Source organism: Xenopus laevis, chromosome 8L, assembly GCF_017654675.1.
Source record: "Xenopus laevis strain J_2021 chromosome 8L, Xenopus_laevis_v10.1, whole genome shotgun sequence".
Classification (NCBI taxonomy): domain Eukaryota; kingdom Metazoa; phylum Chordata; class Amphibia; order Anura; family Pipidae; genus Xenopus; species Xenopus laevis.
In genome coordinates, this window is record NC_054385.1 from 65,541,238 (window position 1) to 65,565,592 (window position 24,355).

The 24,355-nt window shown below is 40.6% G+C and overlaps 1 protein-coding gene across 3 annotated transcripts; it reads right to left on the reverse strand.

Annotated features, from left to right (window-relative positions):
* Positions 1-753: 753 nt before the first annotated feature.
* Positions 754-22,595, reverse strand: ehmt2.L (euchromatic histone-lysine N-methyltransferase 2 L homeolog). Of its 3 annotated transcripts, XM_018230144.2 has the most exons (28): positions 22,292-22,595; positions 21,884-21,959; positions 21,082-21,213; positions 20,499-20,695; positions 19,866-19,950; positions 19,724-19,788; positions 19,438-19,587; positions 19,300-19,347; positions 19,047-19,155; positions 18,808-18,906; positions 17,953-18,098; positions 17,035-17,178; positions 15,116-15,336; positions 14,851-15,030; positions 13,478-13,584; positions 12,172-12,278; positions 11,967-12,089; positions 6,870-6,971; positions 6,691-6,795; positions 6,397-6,551; positions 5,861-6,028; positions 4,022-4,166; positions 3,854-3,931; positions 3,660-3,775; positions 2,892-2,978; positions 2,286-2,364; positions 1,672-1,847; positions 754-1,168 (listed from the first exon to the last, which is right to left on the reverse strand). In XM_018230144.2, exons 1-28 carry the CDS (start codon positions 22,319-22,321, stop codon positions 994-996), a joined length of 3,405 nt encoding a protein of 1,134 aa, XP_018085633.1. In that variant the 5' UTR covers positions 22,322-22,595; the 3' UTR covers positions 754-993. The 3 variants fall into 3 exon arrangements, with proteins under 3 accessions (XP_018085633.1, XP_018085635.1, XP_018085634.1); XM_018230146.2 differs by lacking the exon at positions 14,851-15,030; XM_018230145.2 differs by lacking the exon at positions 18,808-18,906 and having other exon boundaries at positions 22,292-22,593.
* Between the last annotated feature and the right edge of the window lie 1,760 nt (positions 22,596-24,355).

Genomic DNA, 24,355 nt, shown 5'->3' on the forward strand with positions numbered 1-24,355 from the left:
AGCACGAAGGTGATCAGTTCTCTCCATTTGTTATCTAAACTGTGTGTGACTTTAGTGGATATTTATATGTCCTTGACTGGAAGGCGTGTGGGGGTATCATTTCAGGAAATACACCTTATAAAGTTACTGCTTTATCTCACAGTGTCAACATAGATCACATTGCTGCCTGAACTTTTCTAATTTAGCTGTAAAATGACATAGCAGCTCTGTCTGATGCAATACAAACCAGCACATTTTAAATATACACAAACATATACAATGTGAAACTCTAATGCAACAGAAAAAAATGTGTAAAAAAAATAAAATTAAGAGGGTAATAAAGTGACATGATCACTTTAAAACTAGGGAACAATAGTAACTGACTTATTATATTAAAGATTTTACACACTAATGATTCTAACATTTTATTATTTTAAAGTCAGTTAGATGGGAAAAAACAATAAATTACAAAATGACAAGGGACCAAGGTCCTGAAATATTTACATATAAAAACAAGTCACACAATGTCTAATATAATAAAAATCAGATCAGATTGCTGTTATTTCTACGTGATTGACATAATCCAATCAGTATGAAACTGTGCTAGTCACATATATTCTTTATTCCTGGCAAATATCAGGGAGACATTTACAATGAAGCAGTCCCTACAATGCCTTGATGTAATGCTTTTGTATATACCCAAATATGGAGGATTGGATATATAAAAGAATAAAAAGACACAGACCCATTGGCAGTTAGGAAGACAATTGTGTATAAAAAGAGAAGCAAAGGTCTTTATTTCCACTTACGAGACAGGTAAATTTACAAGAGAATGGTCAGAATGTTGAAGGGTCAATAGATCAACACCCCGAAAGGATTTTCATGGTCATGGTGTAATGGAGTGACAATACAGGCACTGTAAATGGGGACTACACAGAGGTGCTCTGGTCAGTCAAATACATGAGCAACAAACAAGTTTACTGAAAGTGGAGTCCAGCAGAAGTAGGGAGAGAGTCACACAGTTTGTGGTGTTGATGCTGGCACAGACACTGCATCCGGAACTTCAAGCCTGGCAAGGCGGCTCTGCTCCAGGGCGATGGCTTCGGCAGAGTGCTTACATCTTTCTGACCCACACTGGCAAGTGAAGTACTTACTCTTAATGTCCCAGAAACGGTCACCATAGTCAAAGCTACCAAGAATAAGCAAGTAAGAGAAAAGGGGATGAAATGGTTTTTAGGTGTATTGATCAGATAGTAATTTTGCTGTTCTTACATGCTGCCATTCATGCCCAACTTAAGGGCAATGGCACACGAGGAAATCTGAGCTAGCGCGGGTGACAAATCTCCTGAAAATGCCTTTCCTTCTTGAAAACTTCCCATTGCAAAAAGACATTACACAAGCCAATCACGCATAATTGCCGAAAAATTGGAAGGAAGACATTTACCAGTGATTAAGCAGAGTAATGTGTTTAACGCTTAAAAAGCAGAATAACTACATTAGATTCAACTAGGATAGTATAATTTGAGGGCATAGCTCCCTCTTTATAATGACTGTGTGAGAGCTGCAATAGAATATGTAAATGCACAAATACAGGAAAATGATGCGCAAATACATATAAATAGTATATTTTTAAACTTTTATTCTGTTTCTATAAATCAAATTATTTCACGTCTTGTGAAATAGCTTTCTTACCCTAGTTCCTCTCCTGCACGGATATCCCTCCCACTAAAGAAAGCAATTCGAGGAAAGCGCAGATCTTGGTGAGACATGAAGACTCGCACTGGGATCAAGTTTGGCTCACAAAGGTGATTAATAAAACGGCTGACATTCCCATAATATCGGGCATCAATGCAGTACACTTCTCCATCCTGGCAGGACAAATCCAAAGAGAAAGAATTAAAAAGATAGAAAGTGGGAGATATGTGAACAGACTAAGGATAAAGCAATGGTAACAAGCATTAAACTGATCATCCCACAGGCAACCCTTACTGTTGCTTTTCCATGTTAGGTCACTTTCAGCTGATCATGTCCCCATGAAATCACACCTAAACTGCAGTGATTGTTCTTAGCAGGAGTCCACTATGCAGGGGTATTACCTTTGCAGTGGACCTCACAGGGACTAAACTTGGAGCAGCTTTAATTTCCCTGTCTTAACACCTACTAAACTATCACATTTTCACCAGAATTCAATTATTGGCTCATAAACCTTTTTTATACTTAAGTATTCACATATTCCTCAGCTCCAGACTAATCTTTGCTCTCACACTAATCACACTAGATCCATTTACCTACAGAAAAAGGTTTACCTTGTTGTCCAAATCAAACAAGTAAGAATCGTCTTCTCTTACATCAGCTTCAGCATCAGAGATCAGTTCCCCAACATACCTACATTGGACAAAAGATCAGGGTAAAGAATACAAGTTCTAAAAGAATATGAAAAGGTCAATTTCATCATATAAAATGGTAAGAGACTTTTATATTCTGCTTATTCACCATTTTATTTTGCATGGGGAAGCTTGCTTTTAGCAATCATAATTTGCAGATTTTCTTTCTAACCCTAACACAATTTATTCCACCCCCAATAACAAAGAAATGCAGCTTTTTTTTTATATTATGTTAGATGTTAGATGCTAGTCTATGAAGCATTGCGGAGCACGCAAAAATATTAAGAACAGTGTTAAAAAATCTCTGCAGTCTCTGCAGCTGTAATTCCAAGAAATTGGCCAATGACCCTATATATAACTCGGCATACCATACCAGTCTAGGATATAAATATTGAATAATAATATAAATATCAGAATTAGTACATTATAAGGGCTTCTAAAATAAACCCGTATACACCTTTAAAAAAAACAAAAAACAGTAAACATATGTAAATATAATGACTAGGCGTACATTAAAGGTAGACTTACTCGCAAATGAATGTTCCCTGAGGAATTGCTTGCAAGGCTCTCACACCCCAACCCATTTTTGCTGTGCGGTATAGCTGGAGACGCACCCTAAAATTGTAGAGCAAGGAAGGGGAACATATTAAAACAGGCTTTATGAAAGATCTATTAAAAATTGCTTAGCTTGAGTTTATGGCCTTCTGATTTAAACCTTAGTTCTTGTGTGTCACATACCACAAATCATCTGTATATAACTAGTTTATACTTGCTTAAAAAACCAAAGGATAATATTGTTATATTGTTTATAGCAATATAACCTTGGTGAAATATATTTTAAATTTCCTGAAACTGCTGTGACTATTTCTATTTTGTAAAGCAACTTAACTTTTACTACAATGCTGCTAGGTGGACCTGGAGTTGATCGGACAGAAAATGTACAGCTAACTTTCTGCATGTGTATAGTGAACCACCAATTCCAAACAATATTCATTATGAATATTGGCCAATTCAGGTAGTGAGCCTGCTTGAAAATCTTTTTCTGTTGATGCATCATATTGGCTAGTATATGGGTGCACTAACAAATTAGGAATTATAGAGGTGGTGTTCTGGCTGTCGGCCCAAACAGCAACAATATAAACGTAGCCTTACTGTATAGCCACTCAAACACTATTGGTCTGTTTGACTGGGCGCTAAAATATAGACTGGCGTAAAGAAACTGGAAATTTTGGCAAAAATATGTGACAATGGCCTGTTAAATATCTGTGGGTCATCTTTACACTCGATGGCACTTACTTTATACCACTTTGCACAACTCTGTTTTTGCAAGTCTGCCAACAAGAACAAGCCTGGTTACACTCAAAGATGAGAGGTGGTTCAATTTTGTTAAACTCCTGAAGCAGACGCCCATCCTGAGAAGGAAAAAGGAAAGGATCATTCTTGGCCTGTTACTGGCATAGACTACACATAATGCAACTGTGTAAGCTCACCTTATCATACCAGCAACGAATACTGAGCTGCCCACAGAGGCAGTTGCTAGAGGAGCAATCATCTAGACAGCTGCAATTCTGCATTAAGAAAACAAAGAATAAGCTTGGTGCAATAAATTAAACACATACAAGGATACGCAAATTAAACATAAAAGGAACACTTTGTACCTGAAGGTGAGTGATGTTACGATCAATACTCATGGCAGAAGTCTCACAGTTTTCAGACACGTACTTATAGTCATCTGGAGAAAGCTCCTCATCCACTCCATTTACACAAGGGATTGGGACACGCTCATATCCATGAGCAATGTCCCTATGGTGAAAAATATAAACATTATATATAACATAGATGACAGAATGTAAAGAAAACTTATTAAATAATAATGCTGCATTTTCTTACAAAAGGATAATTGTACACATGGAAATGTAATGCTTTACTGTAACTAAAATATCTCAAAGCATCTACCCAACAATAAACGATTGCAGGGAACAGTTTCCTATACAACTCATTTCTCTTCCCTAGAACTGATGGCAACATGTGCCTTGGCGATTAAATTCCACTAGACAGGAAATAAAGCACTGCAGAGTTACACAAAGTGACATCATCCACTGGTGACTTCTACTACTAATAGTTTTAGTATCCTCCAAGCAAGGATGAGTGTAGTATGACCTTTTGTGCTTATCGTTCCTCTCTGCACACCACCTTACTGACCTGGAGTACTTGCCTTTCACTCTGCTGAAGCTGCAGGCAGGGATTTTGCTCAGGGAGGTGCTCTCTTGTTTTTTTGCACCAATGTACTCTCTACTACAAGTAACCCCCTTTTGCACCAGAGAAATTATACTTCCTATGAGTCCCTTTTTCTCTGCTCGTCGCCAGCAAGCCAGAAAAAGACAAAAAATCTGGGCATTACGGCAAATACTACAGTTTTCACTAATTCTCCTGCAAGCAGTGCCCTGAGTAGATTTCTTGAGGCCTATAAGCCCTTCTTTTCCTCATCTAGTTTTATTTGTTAGCTATGTCTGAGGGAATGAAGATTTCTCTAAACCTGTTGGCATGTTGTCTAAAGCTAAAGTTATTTTGCTAGAGGCAAAGTTAAATGGAAATACATAATAATGCTTCTAGGCACACTGTTGGATAAGAAACAGGATTGAGTCATTGAAGGGATACTGTCATGGGAAAAAACGATTTTTTTATAGACATATTGTCAATTTCCCAGCTGCCCCAAGTCATGTGACTTGTGCTCTGATAAACTTCAATCACTCTTTACTGCTGTACTGCAAGTTGGAGCGATATCATCCCCCTCCCTCCCCCCCCCCCAGCAGCCAAACAAAAGAACAATGGGAAGGTAAACCAGATAACAGCTCCCTAACACAAGATAACAGCTGCCTGGTAGATCTAAGAACAACACTCAATAGTAAAAACCCATGTCCCACTGAGACACATTCAGTTACATTGAGAAGGAAAAACAGCAGCCTGCCAGAAAGCATTTCTCTCCTAAAGTGCAGGCACAAGTCACATGACCAGGGGCAGCTGGGAAATTGACAAAATGTCGAGCCCCATGTCAGATTTCAAAATTGAATATAAAAAAATCTGTTTGCTCTTTTGAGAAATGGATTTCAGTGCAGAAGTCTGCTGGAGTAGTACTATTAACTGATGCGTTTTTTGAAGAAAACAAAAACATGTTTGCCGATGACTGTATCCCTTTAAGGTGGAAAATATAGGAAGAGATTTGTAATCTGTATTTTGGCAGGGACATGCTTACCAAGAAAAATGGCAGACAAATCAGTTGCAGATAAAGAACAAATCAACAGTACCTTTAAACTAGTCTTGTAATTTAACCTTGTCATCATCCAATAAAGAAATAACTAAGGCTAAAAATTAAACTTATGCTTCTTAGCGCATAATAAAATGTATTGACCATTGGTTATATAGCACACTGAATTGGCAGAAAGAGGGTGATTTCTGCTCAAACCCACCCATTTCATATTTTCTCACATCACTCTCACCTACTGATAATCCTCTCAGTCCTCACGGCTCTGTTGTTGATTCCCTGGCGTATCTTGCGGTTTAGCTGCAAGGCATACCACACATCTGTATGTTCCAGGGTCAAGTCACATGGCGTATCTCCTTCATTATTCCGAATTTCTGTATCAGCCCCTCGTGACAAAAAAAGGCTAAAAAAAAACAAACATTTAAGGGAAAAGCATGTTTTCTTATGTATCACAATACTACTGTGTAGAATCAAGAGGAAACTATATATAAATAAAAAAAACTGCTTAACAGCAACATGTGTACATGTAATGCAAAATAATATTGCTTAGAATGTGCAAGGGATCTTGTAAGTAATCTATTAAAACTTTTCTTCATTCCCCTGTAAATGACGTAGTAGTACTGTAAAAACTAAAACAGTATACAATTACAGTTATCAAAATATATATTAAATGTATATAAATTACTGTAAGGTGCCTCTAAGTATAGTTGCCAACACAAGCTTTAGTCAGTCATTTCTATCCCTTCCTCAAACAAGATGAAGAGCTCTCACTTGACACACTGGATGAAACCCTCACGTGAAGCAATATGCAGAGGGGTATCGCCGTGGAAGTTTACAGCATGAAGTTCACATTGTGCATTAAGAAGAACCTCAGCAATTTCAGCGCTGCCAGTAAAGGATGCCCAATGCAAGCAGATGTTCTTTTCCTAAATGACAGGGTGGAGATGTACAATTATGATTAAGAGTGAATTAAGAGGGAATAAAGTGATATCTAGTTATACTGAAATAATACAAAGAAAATACTCAATCAAGCAGTGATAAATAGAGGGAGAGACACACACTCACATTGTCTTTCAGAGTGACATCTGCTCCCCTTGTCAGAAGTGTACGAATCACATCAATGTGCTTGTGCTCAGCTGCCCAAATGATAGGGGTCCATCCACCGTTATCCTATGCAAGAACATGATTAAAAACAGCCTAATTTTCTACAACTGCATAATGACTATGCATCTGTTTATTCTTACTTGGGCATTAACATTGACTTGCCCTGTAGACAGAAGGTAACAAAGTAACTCCAGGTTTCCACTTTTTGCTGCATGATGAAGGCATGTTGAACCATCCTCCTCCTAAAAATATAAAAATTAAACCTTTTTAGTTGCGTTTTTTCAGATAGCACACAAGAAATAAAGGCTATTTCAATTGCTTTCTATTCATTATTTTTTCTCAAATGGGTTTTATTGAAAAAGACAGACAAGCATGCATATGACCATACACATTGTAATAAACTTCAAGAAAATACTGTTACACAGTTGTGCATCTGCTAACATTTGGTTTGGTCTAGGTTGGCATCTTTACCCTCGATTGTTGATAACTTAGGTGCCACCAGGGGGTAGGGGTCTGCGTCCAGCGGTGCCAGATTTGTATGAATTTAAGCATTTGTCCTTTTTTGTCTGGTGCTGCTCTTTCCATAGCTGCTACATCGTCCATGGCTATGTGCCATTCCAGAAATGATAGTGGGGAGCTGTCCTTCCAGCGGATGGTGATTAATCTCCTTGTTTTAGTTAACCGTGAACATATGTCACTCCAGTACTGCTGGAGCTTTACACAGCTCCATATGCCCCAGGGTGGCTACCTCGCTATTACATCTTTGGCATCGTGGGGAGTGCAAGGTTTCATAGGATGGAGCCTCTGAGCCGTGTAACAAACCAAATGTATTGGGTACAGTTGGAGTAGCTTGTGCGTTTGGGAGATGGAGACTATCAGAGGTGTACTTCGAATCCAATCGCACTGGGCATCTTTGATTGCACCAACGTCCCCTTCACATGCAGCTCTGGCAGGGATTTCTCAGTCAGTGTGCGTTGGGTTTGTGGAATTGCTTGTATAAGGTAGAAAGTTTATCCTTTCAATTATAGACTTCAGTAAAGTGTCCACAATCGGAGAGCTGGTTAGCATGGATAGATGCATAGATTTCCTACGGGATTGCCTAGTTAGGGCCGTCTTTAGCCTATGGTACATTAACCACTGAGACGTTGGTAGCTATCTCATGTCATGCAAGGATTGCAGGGGCATAACCTGATTGTTCTCCCAGACATCCCCAAGAGGAGTGAGATATAGCGTAAGCAAGGCCCCTGGAGGGTTTAATGAAGCCAGGGAATTCTGCATTTCCCCTTATGGATGTTTGTGGCGGGTAGTGGTCAGACATTGCAATCTTGTGTGCTTGGTTTAGTACTCTTGTCTGCAAGATAACCAGGGGTGGAATGAATTTACAAGGTTTCCTGATTAGCAAAGCCTGCCACGGAGTTAGTATACCCAGTTATGGTCCCCCACAAACAGTATAGTGGAGGGGTTAGGTCCTAGTGTATCATTGGGAAGATATGCGTTAGCTGGGCTGCGATGCAATACAGGTGTCTGGGAGAGCCATTCCCCCATTATCTCAATCTCATTAGTGTATACGTTTGCAGTCTCGCTCTTGAGGTTCCCCATATAAATTTACTAAAAAGTACATTTATTTTAGTAAACACTGTCCTAGGGATAAAGGTTGGGGAGTGTCAAAGGATATACAGCACCTTAGGAAGAATAAACATTCTGATCAGGCGGATTTTACCTGCTGGGCCGATTGGTAGGGTGCCCCAGTGGGTCTAGGTTAAGTGCCATAAATTATGATACAGGGAGTGAAATTTGTGTCCCCAGGAATGTGAACTTGTTGGTGACTTGAAGTGGGCATGCTGCCAAGGTCTCCCCCTGTCTTAGTTTGTCTATTAAGAAAAGTCTTAACTTATCTGTACTTGTTTTAGGGTTAGGGTGCCTTTTAAAGATTTCAATTGGGATGCCATCTGAGCCAGCAGATTTGCCTAGCGGGAAAGAGTCTACCACCTCCTGGATTTCTATCCTAGTGAGGTTCCTGTGGGAGTACCGGAAGCTGCAGTGGGGCAAGGAATTGTTTGATATCTTCAGTTACTTGTAATTTAAAGGCGTATAGGTCCCTATAGAACTCTACCAACATCCCTTTGTCCTTGTCTGGAGTATTCCTTGGGCATCTTTCAGAGCTGGAATAGGTAAAGTGTGCGCCTTAGCCAGGTGTGCTAGCAGGCGAACGGATTTCTCTCCATGCTCATAGATACTGACTTTGGAAGACTTATGCTTACTCCGCGCCTTTTAAGGTGCAAGTACTTTTCTTGGGCCTCTCAGTTGTCCAAGGACTTATTTGTTCCACTAGCGCATTTTGCGCTAGCAATGACTGCTTCTTACAGGCCATTATCTCAGCTACTGTTGAGTTACGTAAAAAGGTTTTTAAGTCCCCGAAGGGAAGGATACAGTTGGCACTGTGGTTGAATGACATAAAATCTTGTTATTTTCTACTGATTCGCTGATATCAAGTATGTTTAGCCTGACTGGGTTGAGAGAGGGCCGGGGCGTGCCACCTTATATGGGAGGTTCAGCTGGGTATGGTCAGATATCCTCTGAGGTGGGTATGAAGAAGTGCTTATATATCATGGCCACGTTGATGAATGCAATGTCCATCCACTACAGTGCTAAGTGAGAAGTATGTATTCGGGTTGGCTGCTCTCCACGGGTCTGTAAGAGACAAGAACATTAGCCTTGCCAGCGGTGTTTTTTTTTTTTTTGGGGGGGGGGGGGGTTAGTTGGATGCCTACACAGCCTATCCAGGCTTGGTGCTAGGACCTCATTAAAGTCCCCTGCAGCCATCACCAGTGCATGTGGAAATAAGGTCTGCTGTTGAGACAGGATATGTATAACCTTTGTAACAAAGGGGGGAGGGATATAAATATTGACTAGCAGTACCTCGCAAGCCTGTATTTAGCAGTGCAAGAACAGGTACCTTCCCTTACTGTCGGACTTGAGAGAGTTAAACGAGATGGAGACTCCTGAGGAGTGCGAAGAGTATGGGACATGATAGGCCCACCCGACCCACTAGTTTGTACCCTGTGAGGTGGGTTTCTTGCAAAGATGCAATGGATGCGGTGTGGTTTTTTTAGAAAGTCCATTACCAATCTGTGTTTGATGGGGCAGTTTAGCACCCTCACATTCCAACTTGTCAGGTATAACAACATTCCTCTGGTAAGTAATTAATGTTACATGCATTGTCATAATTTGCCTTTCCTACTACCTTGGTAGCCCTTTGAGCTTTAGTATGCATTTAACCAGAAAAAAAAAAACTAACTTCACACGTACCAACACCCCCTGGGTCATGCCACTTAGTAAGACTGTGATGTTAAATCCTTTGTGCTGTACACCAGAGGGGCTAAGTCTATAGTCAGTATTGTCAGGGCTGCCAATCACCCCTGTTACATTGATGTGGGATTAAGCGTCATCTGCCATTTTACTTATCAGTGGTCTGGCCAGAGTCAGTGCCTTGGTTGCCCAATTGCCCTCCTGTGCACGTCCAGGGGCATTATGAATGGGGACTATTTACAGCTGGTTGTGTGGAGGGTCAGTGTATATGCGCTCCTTTCCAGGGCATCTTAGGCTATTTAGCCCTGGGTTCATTAAGCTTTGCAGAGAGGTGGGCACCGGGATGTGATATGTGGGGCCTACGAGAAAGGCTGTAGACCTGTTAGGTGTTCACTGGGCTTGTCCCGCCAGCGCACCTCTTGCATCCAGCTGTGCGTGGAGATCCTGGGGGGGGGAGTGTGAACTTCCATCTGCTTGCAGTCGTAGGTAAGCAGGGTACAAAATTGTGTAGACCAGTCCCACTGCACTTAGTAGATTCTTGCCCCTTTGGACTCCAGCCCTTTGTCTTTGCACCTGCATGGAATTATCCGCGTAGATAGAAATGTTGGCAGCTTGATAGCACAGCGGTCCTCTCGTTCTGGCTAGAGAGCAGCAGCCTGACGATCAGGAGTGTTGGATGGACTCCAGGTGAGACTCGTCATCTCTCTCAATTACTAGCGTGTTTGAGAGTTGTGCTGCTCTGAACTTGTCTTTTAGTCATGTTTCCAGGAAGGATTCAGGGGCATTGCCCTCAGAGAGCTTGGGGAATCCTATGAATCTCAGGTTGTTTCGGCTCAAACGGTTCTCCAAGTCGTCCAATTTGCGCTGGCACTCTGTGATCAGTTTGCACACTGCCCGGTACTGCTCTGGTAGGTTGTGGCAGGTATCTTTAAGGCTCCTCACTCAAGTTTCCACCTCCATTGTCCAGTCCCTCCATTTTTGCAGGTTGTCCTTGATAGAGAGGTCGTTTTTGATTTCTTCTGTTTTGGAGTGTATCAGCAATATGCAAGAGGTATTCACAGAGCGTATCTCTGCCATCACATCATGTTGCGTGGGTTCTACTGGGGCTGAAGGTGCTTCATGCTCCTGCAGCGTTGGCGCTGGAGGGTCATTGTCCACCGGGCCTTCTGGAGAGCTGGCATTGCTCGCCTCCTGTTCTGAGGAGCCGCCATTTTTGGAGGATTCCTGGGCAAACTTCTCCAGCCGTGCAGTGGGCTCGTTTTTGTGCTCTGCCCTATCAGTTGCCTCTGGGGTAGGGGGTCACCAAGCAAATTGCAATTTGCTACATTAGTTGATACATTTCTCATCAGCATTTGTGGACCAGTAGCAACTACTGTATCAATTACAACAGCTGCCTTTACTGAAACACAGATTCTGCTCACCTAGGCCAACAATAAGCAATGTATGGACTCATGTATCAAGTTAGACTAGTTTTCAGAGTTGTAAAATGAGAAGGTGAACATTTAAACTTTAAATTTTTATTTGGAGAACAGAAACAAAATAAAAAGTAGAAATCAACTGAAAGTATATTTCTTTTGTACTATCTGACAACTGAAATGAAAGTGTTTGGAAGGTGAACACCCCCTTTAAGGTGGAGGTAAATCTGACTGACAGCTCATCTCAGAGTTATGCAAGAAGCACATATCTACATTAATGTCTCATGTCAAGTGGAAAATTGTTACCATCCAACATTTATATAGTTAGAGCAGACATTTAGAACCAAGCATGCATAGTCCTCAAACTCAAGTGTCAAAGGTCCAAACATACATAGTAAATTTAGCAATATGTTCATCAAATGCAGTGAGGGCAATTAGCTAACATGAATACAAATGCATGAAAACAGGGCATAATAAAGAAGATGAGGATTGTTAGCAAAAATGTAGTGGTACCTTGTGATATACGCATGCACCACAGTGCGCCAAGTACTTGGTAAGCTCAATGTGGTTATTTACAACGGCCTCCAGAAGAGGAGTACGGAGCACCTTATCAGTTGCATTGATGTTGGCACCAGCCTGTAATAGTAGAATTCATACATCATAAAGAGATACAGCTTAAGCTAATAAAGTAAATAAAATAAGCAGATTGTGACATTACCTGTAGTAAAATGTGGCACAGCTCCAAACTGCCCCTCTGAGCAGCTGCATGGAGTGGACTTCTCTTCAGCTGCTGGTCATTCAAAAAGTTGGAATCCTGATTATCCACTGTGGAAAAGCACAAGGGCAAAAGCCTGTCAGTGAGGAAAACTTAATAATTGTAGTAGCAGAAAGAGAGGCTGAAGATGAACTAAAGGCTGGTGAGAAATATTTGCATAAAGTGCTCCAAGTCAGTGATCTGGCAGAAATATTGTAATAAGGTACAAAATTAAAAAAAAACATTTTTAAAACTATATCTTAGTGCAAAGAGCTAACATGTAAATGGTATTGTGGTCAGCAGTACTTGTCTAAATACTGCCCAGGGCTTAGGGATGGTGTTCATTCCCTCCTGAACCCAGCGCAGTGACCTGGTATTGCTGAAAGTACAGGAGGCTTCTGATTGGAGAGGCCTACTGTATTATGAAATATACCCTATTGCAATTTCAGTCATTTTGGACTCATGCATAATCTTTTTGCAAAATACTTTGTTCTAAAAAAGAAACATCTAGCTGGTGACTACCGGTAAGCTGCATTCTAACATTAATGGTAGGCATAGAGAGATGTCCAAGAACAAAGGTTATGGCCCAAAAATAGGAGGGCTGTACCCACAAAAAAGTACAAAGAAACATTGCAGGACATAATAGGATCTCTTTTCCTCCCTCCATGTCTCTGCAAAAGAGTAGAAAGGGGGAAAAAGGCCAGTGCTCTCTACCAACCAAGCAGAATGCGTTAAGGGCAGGAGAAATTGCACCACTGTTAAAGAGGTGACCCATGCCAGACAATAGAGTAGGTAAAGGTAGATAGACAAGAGGAAACAGTTCTTAGATTAGTATGCCAATATGTTGTCGCTATATAAATACATGTTAATAATAATAATCCTCAAAACCTGCTTCCATATTGGCCACCCACATATTCAATGGGGTTTGCAAGGACCACTGTAAAGAGTAAGAAGCAAGAAAAGCAACAAGAGCAGGGTTGGACTGGGCCAGCAGGACAGCAGGAAAAAACTGTGGGTTCTACCGGCCCAGAGCCGCTACCCAAGGCTGCCAGAGATTATGAGCCACCATAAAAAGGTACATGACAGTGGGAATATGGGCCCAGAGCTCCCCTCCCAATCTGACACTGAAGAAGAGACAGAATAAAAGATGAAGTGGCAGGTAAATAGAACAGACAAAAATGTAATATTTAGTAAGTCATTATTACCATTACAGGATGATGGAATATGAAGAATTAATAAACACGACAAACTATAACATGCAGACACTCACTGAGCATTAGTAAAACCTTCTGCAGTTCTCCTTGTTTCACACAAAGATATAGTTGACGGGAGTTGTACCGAATTTTTTTCCTACGATCTCTTTTCTGCTGCAATAAACTGCGTATTGACAAGACAAAAATAATTCAAGAGGATAAAAATAATAATTTAGGTTGAGATGCTATCATTAGTAACACTGCATATTTAAGTTTAAATGATCGGTAAGCCCAGGATGAATGAACAAACAGCAACCATATAACCCAGTGAAAGTTTCTCATGTGAGCGGATAGTTAATCTTGATCTTTTTTTACTAGACTTTTTTCTATTAGACATATTAGGGAGGCAGGGCAATTTGAACAAAACCAGGTATTAGTAACTGGTGGAAGCTTCTTTCCAGCCATTCAAAAAAGAGTAAACTTAAACAAATAGTCAAAGCCCACCACCCCAAGGAAAGCAAAAAGAACATATGTAAAACTAATGGTATAATGCAGTGATCCCCAACCAGTAGCTCGTGAGCAACATGTTGCTCCCCAACCCCTTTGATGTTGCTCTCAGTGGCTCAAAGCAGGTGCTTATTTTTGAATTCCAGGCTTGGAGGCAAGTTTTGGCTGCATAAAAACCAGGAGTCCAACCAAACAGAGGCTCCTGTAGGCTACCAGTCCACATAGGCGCTACTAATAGTCAATCACAACCCTTATTTGGCACTACCCAGGAACATTTTTCATGCTTGTGTTGCTCCCCAACTAATTTTACATCTGAACGTTGCTCACGGGTGGAAAAAGGTTGGGGACCCCTGGTATAATGGAAAGAGCACCACAAGTCCTCAGAGAAATGGAACAATGGGCAACTTGGACTGTTTTCTTGCCCTGGCATTTTGTAGCTCAGTGGGTGGGAGGTGAAACGCTTGGTGGAAGATTATAGTTTATCCTAAGTGTTAGTCCCTCCACCCATTGAGATACACAATCCCAGGAAATCAATACACACCACACAACCAAATGTGCCATTACCCCCTAAGCAATGCCCAGAAGGGATTTTGAAAGTGGATTGTTAACTCTGCAAAGCAAGAATTGTCAATGTTAAAAAGCTGCCATGCATCCACTGGTCAGAGGTAAACTACCATAGGGACTGACCGATCTACAAGAGAAAGATAATCCTTGCTCTGTAGAAGACTAAACCAGCATAAAAATAAAGTTCATAAGAAGCCATATATATCTAGATAGATAGATAGATAGATAGGATAGTTTGCAGCTGCAGATTCTGAAATAAAGAGTAGGCAAATGTTTCCCCAGCTTCATGAAGTCAAAATAATACGACCACTTAGTTAACACTAGATGAAGCAGCAAATGATGGTAAAATGAAATGAAATAAGGACAACACTAATGTCACCTGTCAGTCTCCTGGGACTGTAAGGCCTTTTCAAGAGCATCATGAGCATGTCCAGGTGGTAAACCTGCAGTACTTAGATACACGCCTGAATGCAGAAGCACAGAAGGACCTTGTGGCTCCTCGTTAGAAGAATTTTCCAGAGAAGATCTCTTCCCCTCACCCACACCACGCATACGTGCACTAAGATTAGATAGAAATAAAATGTATTTATAACTTTTATCCCACAAATTGCATATAAATGATATTAAGGATGCCTCAGTCTCACCTAGGCTGTGTAGTATCTGCCCTGCCTGGTCCCCCTCTATCATGATGAGGCGGAGCAGGTATGGGCACTGGAGTATCTGCCTTTGCTATAGTTATTTGCTCAGCTTCAGATGCATCCTCGCCACAGTGGGGACAGAAAACGATTCCATTTAATGGGGAGACACAAGCCTTGTGAAAACGATGATTAATCCTAAAATCAGGATGACACTCCAAAAATGTTCCCTGTAAACCAACAGAACATTGTAATGGTGAAGGACCAAGTTTCTGTTAAGAATAAAATGTAGGTGGGTGGGGTTGGAAACAGAGAGATAGAGAGATAGGGTGTGCTCTGGAAATACCAGTTAAAATTGATATTTTTGTTTGCAAGTTAATTTAAATTAAATTGGCTGTTCCACGAAGGGAGATGATCATTTTCCTAAGCCAAATTATATTACTATTGAGGCTGACGTATTACCCCACATAAAGATATCCAGAGTATCACAAGCAAAATTCAGTTAAAAACATAACTTATTTATATCCAAAATTCAAGATTAAATGTACTTCTCCAACCATAAAAATAATAAGGAATGAGACAGGAAGGTCCACACCAAAAAATATACCTTTGAATAGCACCAACCATATATGCTATTGACGTGCTGTATACTATATATAATATCTGCCAACACCAAATGAGCTATTAATATTGCAGCAACTAATTTCTGAAAAATATATAGTTGGGTGACATGTATACAACTCCAACCAGCAGCTACCATTCCATAGTATACTAGATAATATTTCTTAAAAAAAATCACCCACATGTGCTACAAGACATTGTTGTTATGTATATTTTTTAACTATAATCAAGCAACATTTATCCACTGCACCACTCTGTACACTACTTAAAGACGGCTAAACAATCCATTCCATTCATTAGGGGTTGATCACCTTCAAACACCTAGTTGTTTTCAATTCACCAGAAATAACGACCTTTTCCAATTACTTTCTATTTTCTGTCTTTAAAATATTGAAGAGTAAAGTGTAATTTTTCACCTACTAAAGCAGCTCTGGGTGGAGGGGTCGCCGATCCTGTAAACGGTTCTAAATTGATACATTTAGTGGATACATTTCTTATCGTTGTCCCTGCTGAGCAGAATCCCTGAGTTTAACTAAAGGCAGCTGTTAGAATTGATACAATAGTTGCTAATACTCCAGAGATGCTGCGAGAAATGTATCAACTGACTGTTGCAAATTTGTAATAGTTTAGAGTGCGCCTAAATTACTGAACTGCCAGATTGAAACACCAGACAGGGATATTCAATTTTAAACTTTTTTTTTTGGAAAAAAACCTAAAAAATAAATAATGGAAAGTAATTGAAAAAAAGTCTTTATTTCTGAGGAACAATCTGAAAACAATTGAACTGAAAAAAGTGTTTGGAAGGTGAACAACCCCTTATATTCCATTATGGTAAAATCAATACTCCTGACTCAGACTGTGCTATTTGTGCTGTAGATAATCAAATTAACTCAATATTGTAAACATCATTTACGTTATAGTGTAGAGCTGCTCCTTTCCAGACTGCTGCAAAGCAACTATAAAAAAAGAAAATGGTGCCATGGATAAATGTCAATGAAAAAGAGTTAAAATAACATACTTAACCATGATTTGTGTCACACATGGGCAAAAAAAAATGAAACAAGACATTTTTATCTAGTATACTACGGAGTGTTTGGAGTGCTACATTCTTAAATAACCCGCCAGAAGCTACTGTACTAACGGACTTATTCCGCCCACATTATATGATGCTAAATATAAGATAATGTGGGGGGAGGGTTATAAACGTCTTGGTGACAGATTTTTGGAAGGTGGCTGACATTCCCTGCAGGGGTTGGTGAAGCATTTTAAATCTCCTGCATTTTCCTAAGCAGTAACTAGGTACTTACAGTAGTACAGAAGTATCCACAGCCTGGACAACAGTGATGTGTGACCATCCTAGCCCGGTGGCTCTCACAAAGGACCATAAGAGGGACCCTGCTGGATGGACGCATTGTTTCTCTCTTTGTGATTGGAACATTGCAGCCACTTAGCTAGTGAAATAGAAAATAGAATATACATTATTGCATATCAGAGCAACATACACTGTTACTTGCACTACTGAATACAGGAAACAGACACTCCTTGATCACATGAACCGCATGTCTCATTTCTAGACTTTCTTGGCTGATTAGGAATTTAATATGGCAGATCTGTGTTAAGATTTACATATTTCACAGAGGACTGAAAGGGTCTGTGTGTATAATGACGAGATGTCCAGGAGTAAGGCAGGCCCTGAAACAGTCATTGTCTGTGAACGTTTTTCATTTTTAATGTATTCTCTTGGATGAAATGTTATTCTATTGACAAGAAGGGCTTAATTTAATCATGTCCTTTAGATAGTGCCTTCTTTACTGCTGTAATCCAAAATCCTAGCATTTTTATTCCACACACCTTAATTAAGCAAGCATACTATTTCTGACTATACTTAGGCCTAATAAAGCAAATGGCCCACAAAAAGAATTAAAGACAAAGCACACATATATTTGGAACACAAAAACTGTGTCCAGAGAGAATACAGGTAAGGCAATAATCATCACACACAATTCTTAATGTCTGATCTATTCACTTTTTCTCTGTAATGAGACAGTATTATGTACTTAGCTAATAAAGCTAGCAAAGATCCCTGTTAATGTTTAAATGTATATAAATATTGAATTTAGAACGCTCCAAATTAAAAATCGCAAGTCCCTAGCATTCCAGATAACTGAAATGAAAGAGAAAGCAAAATGGTATACTGCCACCTTGGTGATTCCTCTCTTGCTCACCTCTCCATCCACACTTTCAGTTGCCATACAAACATTATTGGCCTGCTCGCACACTCTCTCTACACTTGGAGCCTCCATGCGGCAGCTACAGAGGGGAACCTCTTCAAACCTTTCCGTATCCATGGAACTGGTTTCATTACACACACCTGAGATAGAGAAAGGGAGAGGGATCAGTCTGCATAAACTTAAAACAAATAGTGTGGGAAAAACAAAATGGCACTAAAGGGACACCATCACATTTTTTCTTCATAGCATTTAGTTACATATATTTATATATTTTAACCCAAGCAATAACAATAATATTAATATTTATTAATAGATTCTACAGAGATGACTCCACTAAAAACCAATGTCGTTGGTAATAAACTTCCAGGCAACAATGAAATCCAGTCCCTTTCAGCATGATCAACTCCCTTCAAGGTAAGCAAATTACCTTGAAACAAATCTCATCTTACACAGGGCATTTTTTTCTGCCAGCCTGTAAAGCACCCTAAACCAGCTCTTTTTTGTTGTTATGCAAACCGCTTCAAAGTGGCAGCATTGATGGTTCTTGGGAAGAAAACATGCATTTGGGCTTTTTCAGGCTAAGAACCACTGGTATAAACTGCTTGGATGTTTAATGAAGGATAAAACAGTACATAAGTAAAACGTGATAGTATCCCTTTAAAGAAAGAGTTAGCAATCACAGTACGGCCAAATAGGAAATTATTCAGTTATGGCTAGAAAGACTGCACGAAAGAGGGTAAAGGAATATCAGATGAGGAATGTAGCACTGCCATGCAGGAATGTGTGCAAGGTGGTTCTAAGATCACAGTGCTCAGATTACTAGCCATAGCTCATTAACAGGCAAATTACCTGCATGGTTGGGAGACAGTGTCCCCTCGCTGGGTAGATCCAGGGCTCCCAGAGGCACCTCTGTGTACTCACTGTTTGATACCCCCACGGAACTGACGGCTACAAGAGCGGGGTAACAAGAGGGGTGGTGGATCTGTGACTACCACAAGAGCACTCACCACCTATCTTGTGTTTCTTCCTACCACTTTTTTTCCTCCTCCCAATTACCACCCCCTTAACATCACTTGTTTTGAGCTTACCTGTTACTGGTTTCTCTCTCTCTCTACGTTTCCTTTTCCTTGTTGGTTTCAGCCAGGCTTTATCCATCTTCCACTTCTTCTTAGTCTTTTTCTTCATGCTGCTTGAGCTCTGGTTAAAGAAGAACTTGCTAAATGCCACAGTTCAAACCCCATTTTTCTGTCTAGAAATGTTTCCCGCTTATGCTCATTTATATATGTAGGATGTCTACATGCGGCCTATAGCCCTCACATATATATAAGAATGTCTATTTACCCGTTCAGACTGGTTGCCAGATCCTTCCTCTTCTTCATCCTCCTCCTCCTACAGACAAAAAAAAAAAAAAATAATGTTAGCAATCATTCATTTGAAAAGTTAAGAAAACCAAATACAGTTCAACATTCTCCTACTCACCTTGCTGTCACTATCTCCTTGTTCCTCCAGGGAAAAACTATCATAGAAGAGACTGAATTCTGCCCCCACTTCTGGCTCCCATTCTTCAGCATCTCCACCCACTGGGTGTCTGGAAGAACCAGGCTCAGGGGAAAGGAGCAACGAGGAGACCTTTGGATGTTAGATACAGGGATGTTATAAGTACAATGAACAATAAGTTATTCATCAATTCATTTTCCTATGTCTGCACCAACACCCCCCCCCCCCAAAATCCAACCTTCCGTGCCAACAAACGACATTTACTCACCTCGGCTTCTCTGGATTGGTCAGCTGATAGATCTGCCACGTGTGAAGATCTTTTCTGTGTAGAGTCTGGGCAGAAAAATATAAAAAGCATAAGAAAGCTAGACAGAATAGTAATTATTCTCAACACCCCTCGAAGTGCATACCTGGGCTGTCTCTCTTCTCCATCTCACCCTCTCTGCGGACACACTGTTTTTCTCCATCAGCTATAAGCACTCCATCTCCAGGCACCTGTAACAATATTTATTAAAGAAATGTATATCATTGCATTTATAATAAATCTGTGTAGTCACGGGTTAAAAAGTGTGGGTCAGCATCATTAGGTATATTGCAGATGATAGAACAAAGGCATTGGCCTTGCATTGGCTGCAGGCCAAAAAGATTCAGGAGAGTGACTGGTATTAATCAACCATGAATTTCATATATAGGGGCATATGCAGAGGGCTCAAAGAGATGCAGCTGTGGGAACCTATATTGTATTTTACTGAATGTGGCAGAAATTCCCTAAATTGACTTTATACAGAAGAGCATCTGGAAAAAACCCAAAGGTTTTTTTTTTGGTGCAGGGGCGAACAGTGGTATCTGTAACAAAGATAATCCTACATCCCCTGAAAAGGGGAGGCTGGAATTCAGGGGGATAACTCTGCAGTAAGGGTTTGAGTGGGCAACAGTGGTATAGGGAAGTAACTTTTAAACTATGAGCTGAAACATTTATCTGCTTTGACATCAGGACCATATGGCCAATAAACCTTTCTACCCTCAAACTTGCACACACATACATTTACTGCTCGAGGGATGGTTTTCCTAGCACGATGCACCTTGTCTGCTCCATCTCTGGTGATATTCAGCAGTCTCATTGCCAAGCTTTGTGTGGCATGAGGAAGTTTGCCAGTTCCTGTTAAAGACATTTTGGCTCTGCTGGAAATAGGTGAAGAAGAAGACGAAGGTGGTGTAGGTAGGGACTTTGAAGCATGGCCTGGAAAAGAAGGAAGGGAATGAAGTATTGAACTAAGTATTGTCAGTATGGTTCAATGAAGAGTAAACTTTCACTAAAGAAATTGGTCCTGTCACAGATTTTTCTCCATTGTTCTCATTAGCTGCCACTCTTACTCTGGTTTAAATGGCTAATATGTTTTCCCCTAAATCCATCTGTGCAGAAGTGCAGAGAATGTTACAACATTAGATCCGGTTGCCTGTCAAAACACACTTCTTATAAATGTTGTGCCTCATTTTGTACCTCTGTCATTAGCTTTGTCCTCTATTACTTTCATGCGTTGGCTAGAATTTTGTTTCTCTATCATTTTTTTGTGCAGTGTTCTATACCTGGACCTCAGCTTTTGATGTCTATAGAACCACACTTACCAGAAGGTCCCCTTCCAACAGGAGAGAAGTTCACACTGTCCTTCTCAGTTTCTTCTTTCGCCTTCTCTGTGGGAATCACATCATTTGGACTAATTTCCCTGGTGTTGTTTAACTCTTCAGTATCAGCTTCCCCTATCAAAGATAAAATAAATTATATAATTGCATTGGCGTGTACACATTTGACCCCCCACATGAGAGCAGTATAATATAAAATGCAATATGCATAGTTCTAATGATGCATAAAGCCCACAAAAGGAGAAATATGATTTAATGTGTATTTTAACAAAATCAAGTAATATTAACTTAAAGCAAACGTGATATAACAGGATATAATTCATATATCTTCTTTATAAAATCTTAAATGTTATACACATCACATATGCTTTAAAGCTGGCCATCCACTGAAAGATCCAATCTCCTCTATGGAGAGGGTGCCAAATCAGTTAATTTTTCCACCACATTACAGAGATGCAATGGAGGCTATTGGTGTGAGGATCACACAAACAAGCCAATGTGGTCCTCATCCCAAAGGGATTTTAAAGACTGCCTGATCAATATCCGCCTGATATTTATCAAGATATTAGTTAGGCAACCCCATCTAATAACCCTATTCACATGTCTGAAGGCTTTACACAAAAAAAAGCCATTATAAACAAGAGCATACAACAAATCTGCATTCATCTACAAGTCATTGCACTACTGTGGCTGCTTACATGAAACACAGAGAAAATAAAGAGATCCCGTTTTAACTAGGCTAGTTTCTTCTGCATGTGTTTTTTGTACCCATTCCACCAATACATACCACTGTTAATGCTCGCAGACAAGCCAGTCACATCTTTTTCAGGACAGACTTCATCAGCCCCCTCTGCTGAGAGCACCTAGAAGGGCAAGGAGTAAAGATTGTAGTAGTCTAGTCTCCGCTTACATTCTGCCCAAGCCCACACTCAAATCTTATTTAAACTTCCGGAGTTCCTCGTGCATTAATAGAGCCCTGGAGATTTCTAACATTTTGCAGATAGGGAACACGTAGTAACACTGGTACATGTTATACTAGTATATTACTTTACTGCACCATCCCACAAAACTAAAGCAATGGACACATTGTACAACACGTGCTTTCATGTAAAAATGGTGCTATCGGCATTATTGCCTAACCTAGCGTGCGCCCCATTATCCATAATTGCACCCCCACTCCATAATTGTTTCTCACTCTCTCGCTTTCTCCCGCCGGCGCCTCCATGTCTCCTCGGTCGCTGCAAGTTCCAAGCGGCGATTAGGCCTCAGATGACGTACCTCGCATGTGATGCAAGACGTCACCGTCACGTGATTTGTTTTAAAACTAAAAGCTGGAGCGCTCATTGCATGGCTATTTGTTTGCTGCCCTTATCGAGCTGTATTATATATATGTTTTATATGTATTTAGCTGGGGTTTGCTAGGGGCTGTGGGGGGAAGTTTGCTGAGGGCTGTAAGGGGGTTTGCTGAGAGGGATGGAGTGAGTTGCTGAGGGCTGGAGGGGTTTGCTGAGGGCTGGAGGGGTTTGCTGAGGGCTGGAGGGAGTTGCTGAGGGCTGTAAGGGGGGTTTGCTGAGGGCTGGAGGGAGTTGCTGAGGGCTGTAAGGGGGGTTTGCTGATGGCTGGAGGGAGTGCTGAGGGCTGAAGGGGGGGTTGCTGAGGGCTGTAAGGGGGGTTTGCTGAGGGCTGGAGGGAGTTGCTGAGGGCTGAAGGGGGGTTTGCTGAGGGCTGTAAGGGGGGGTTTGCTGAGGGCTGGAGAGAGTTGCTGAGGGCTGGAGGGAGTTGCTGAGGGCTGTAAGGGGGGTTGCTGAGGGCTGGAGAGAATAGTTTTCTGTGGGGGGGGGTTGCTGAGGGATATGGGAGGGAGGATGCTGAAGGCTGTATGGGGTGGTTATTTTTTATATATAACGTTCAAATCAATTTACTGTGTAGTAAGGCAATAATTGATGTTTCACCTCCTATTTGCAGGACTTCCATTACAGGGCTAAGCATTGGCTTGAGGTTGTACCTATGGCATTGTCTCCTTTCTGCTGTGAGCCGAATCCACTGGTACATCAGCATCAAGTTCTGCAACTGCACAACAACACCGGCAGTGTGTTTTTTTTTTTTTCTGTAACTCCCTGTAACTTCTCAAAGGCAACAACAGCTGCAGTGTTGTTTGTTTTTCCTGTAACTCCTGCTGCATCCATTCATAAAGTGCCTCTGCATATCATCGTGTCCTCCAATTCCACTACAGCAGTGGTGTTGTTTTTGCTATAACTCCCTGTAACTTCTCCAGTTCCATAACAATAGCTATTGTGTGTTTCTGGAACTCCTTGCATCCAATCATACTCCTTGCAACAGGCCTATTTATTAAAGGTTATATTTTAGTGGTTTTTGAAACCACAACTAAACTCACTTTCTCTAAAACCTCAAATATCATGAGCTGTATTAAAAAAATCCCAATATTAAAAGTACAAATAAAATGCTGAACGATGTGCTAGAAAAATATGAATACTTAGAAAACCTCTAAAAAGTTCCATTTTCTGGAAATAGACTCTTTGAATAAAAATCACTAGAACCTAGTGGCTGACTGTATCCTATAAGAACCAAATTCTACTATATACAGAGAAAGAGAGAGGAACCATTAAAAATGTAATAAGATATATCTGAGCTGATTGTCTAGTTTCTATTACTGTTCTTTTTCCCCACTAGAGTTTTGCCCAACTATATTAAAATGTCTATTTCCTAGTCTGTAAAGCTGCTCTGTCTCCTCAGGAGACTAGACAAAGCTTTCCGTCTTGCCTGGAACCTCACTTACGGTCTTTCGCTAATTCGATTGGACAATACTTTCAAAAAGGTGGGACGCAACAGAAGCCAAGCTTTTGTTTTCATTGGTTATCAAAGTGAAACATTTGTTTTCCTGTTTGTAAATTAATTCACTTTCTGATTGGCTTACATCTGCTGATGTTTTACTAGGAAAGCGTGATGTCGGGATTAGAAACTGACTTGATTGGACATCGTAGATAACCTTGTTGTGGTGTAAATACCTTCTCTTAAAAGGACCACAATACTGCCACTGTTTAAATGAAAAAAAAAATTCTGTTCAGCACGATTAAAATTAAATTTCACATAAATATAATGTATAGTTACAATGCAGATTAAGTGCTCAGTGTCAAGGAGACAGAAGGATGGGGGACCCTGCCCTGCAGGGCTTATTACAGTCTAAATGACAGTAACTTAAAGACACAATTAGGAGGAGTATTACATTCTGCAGGTAACA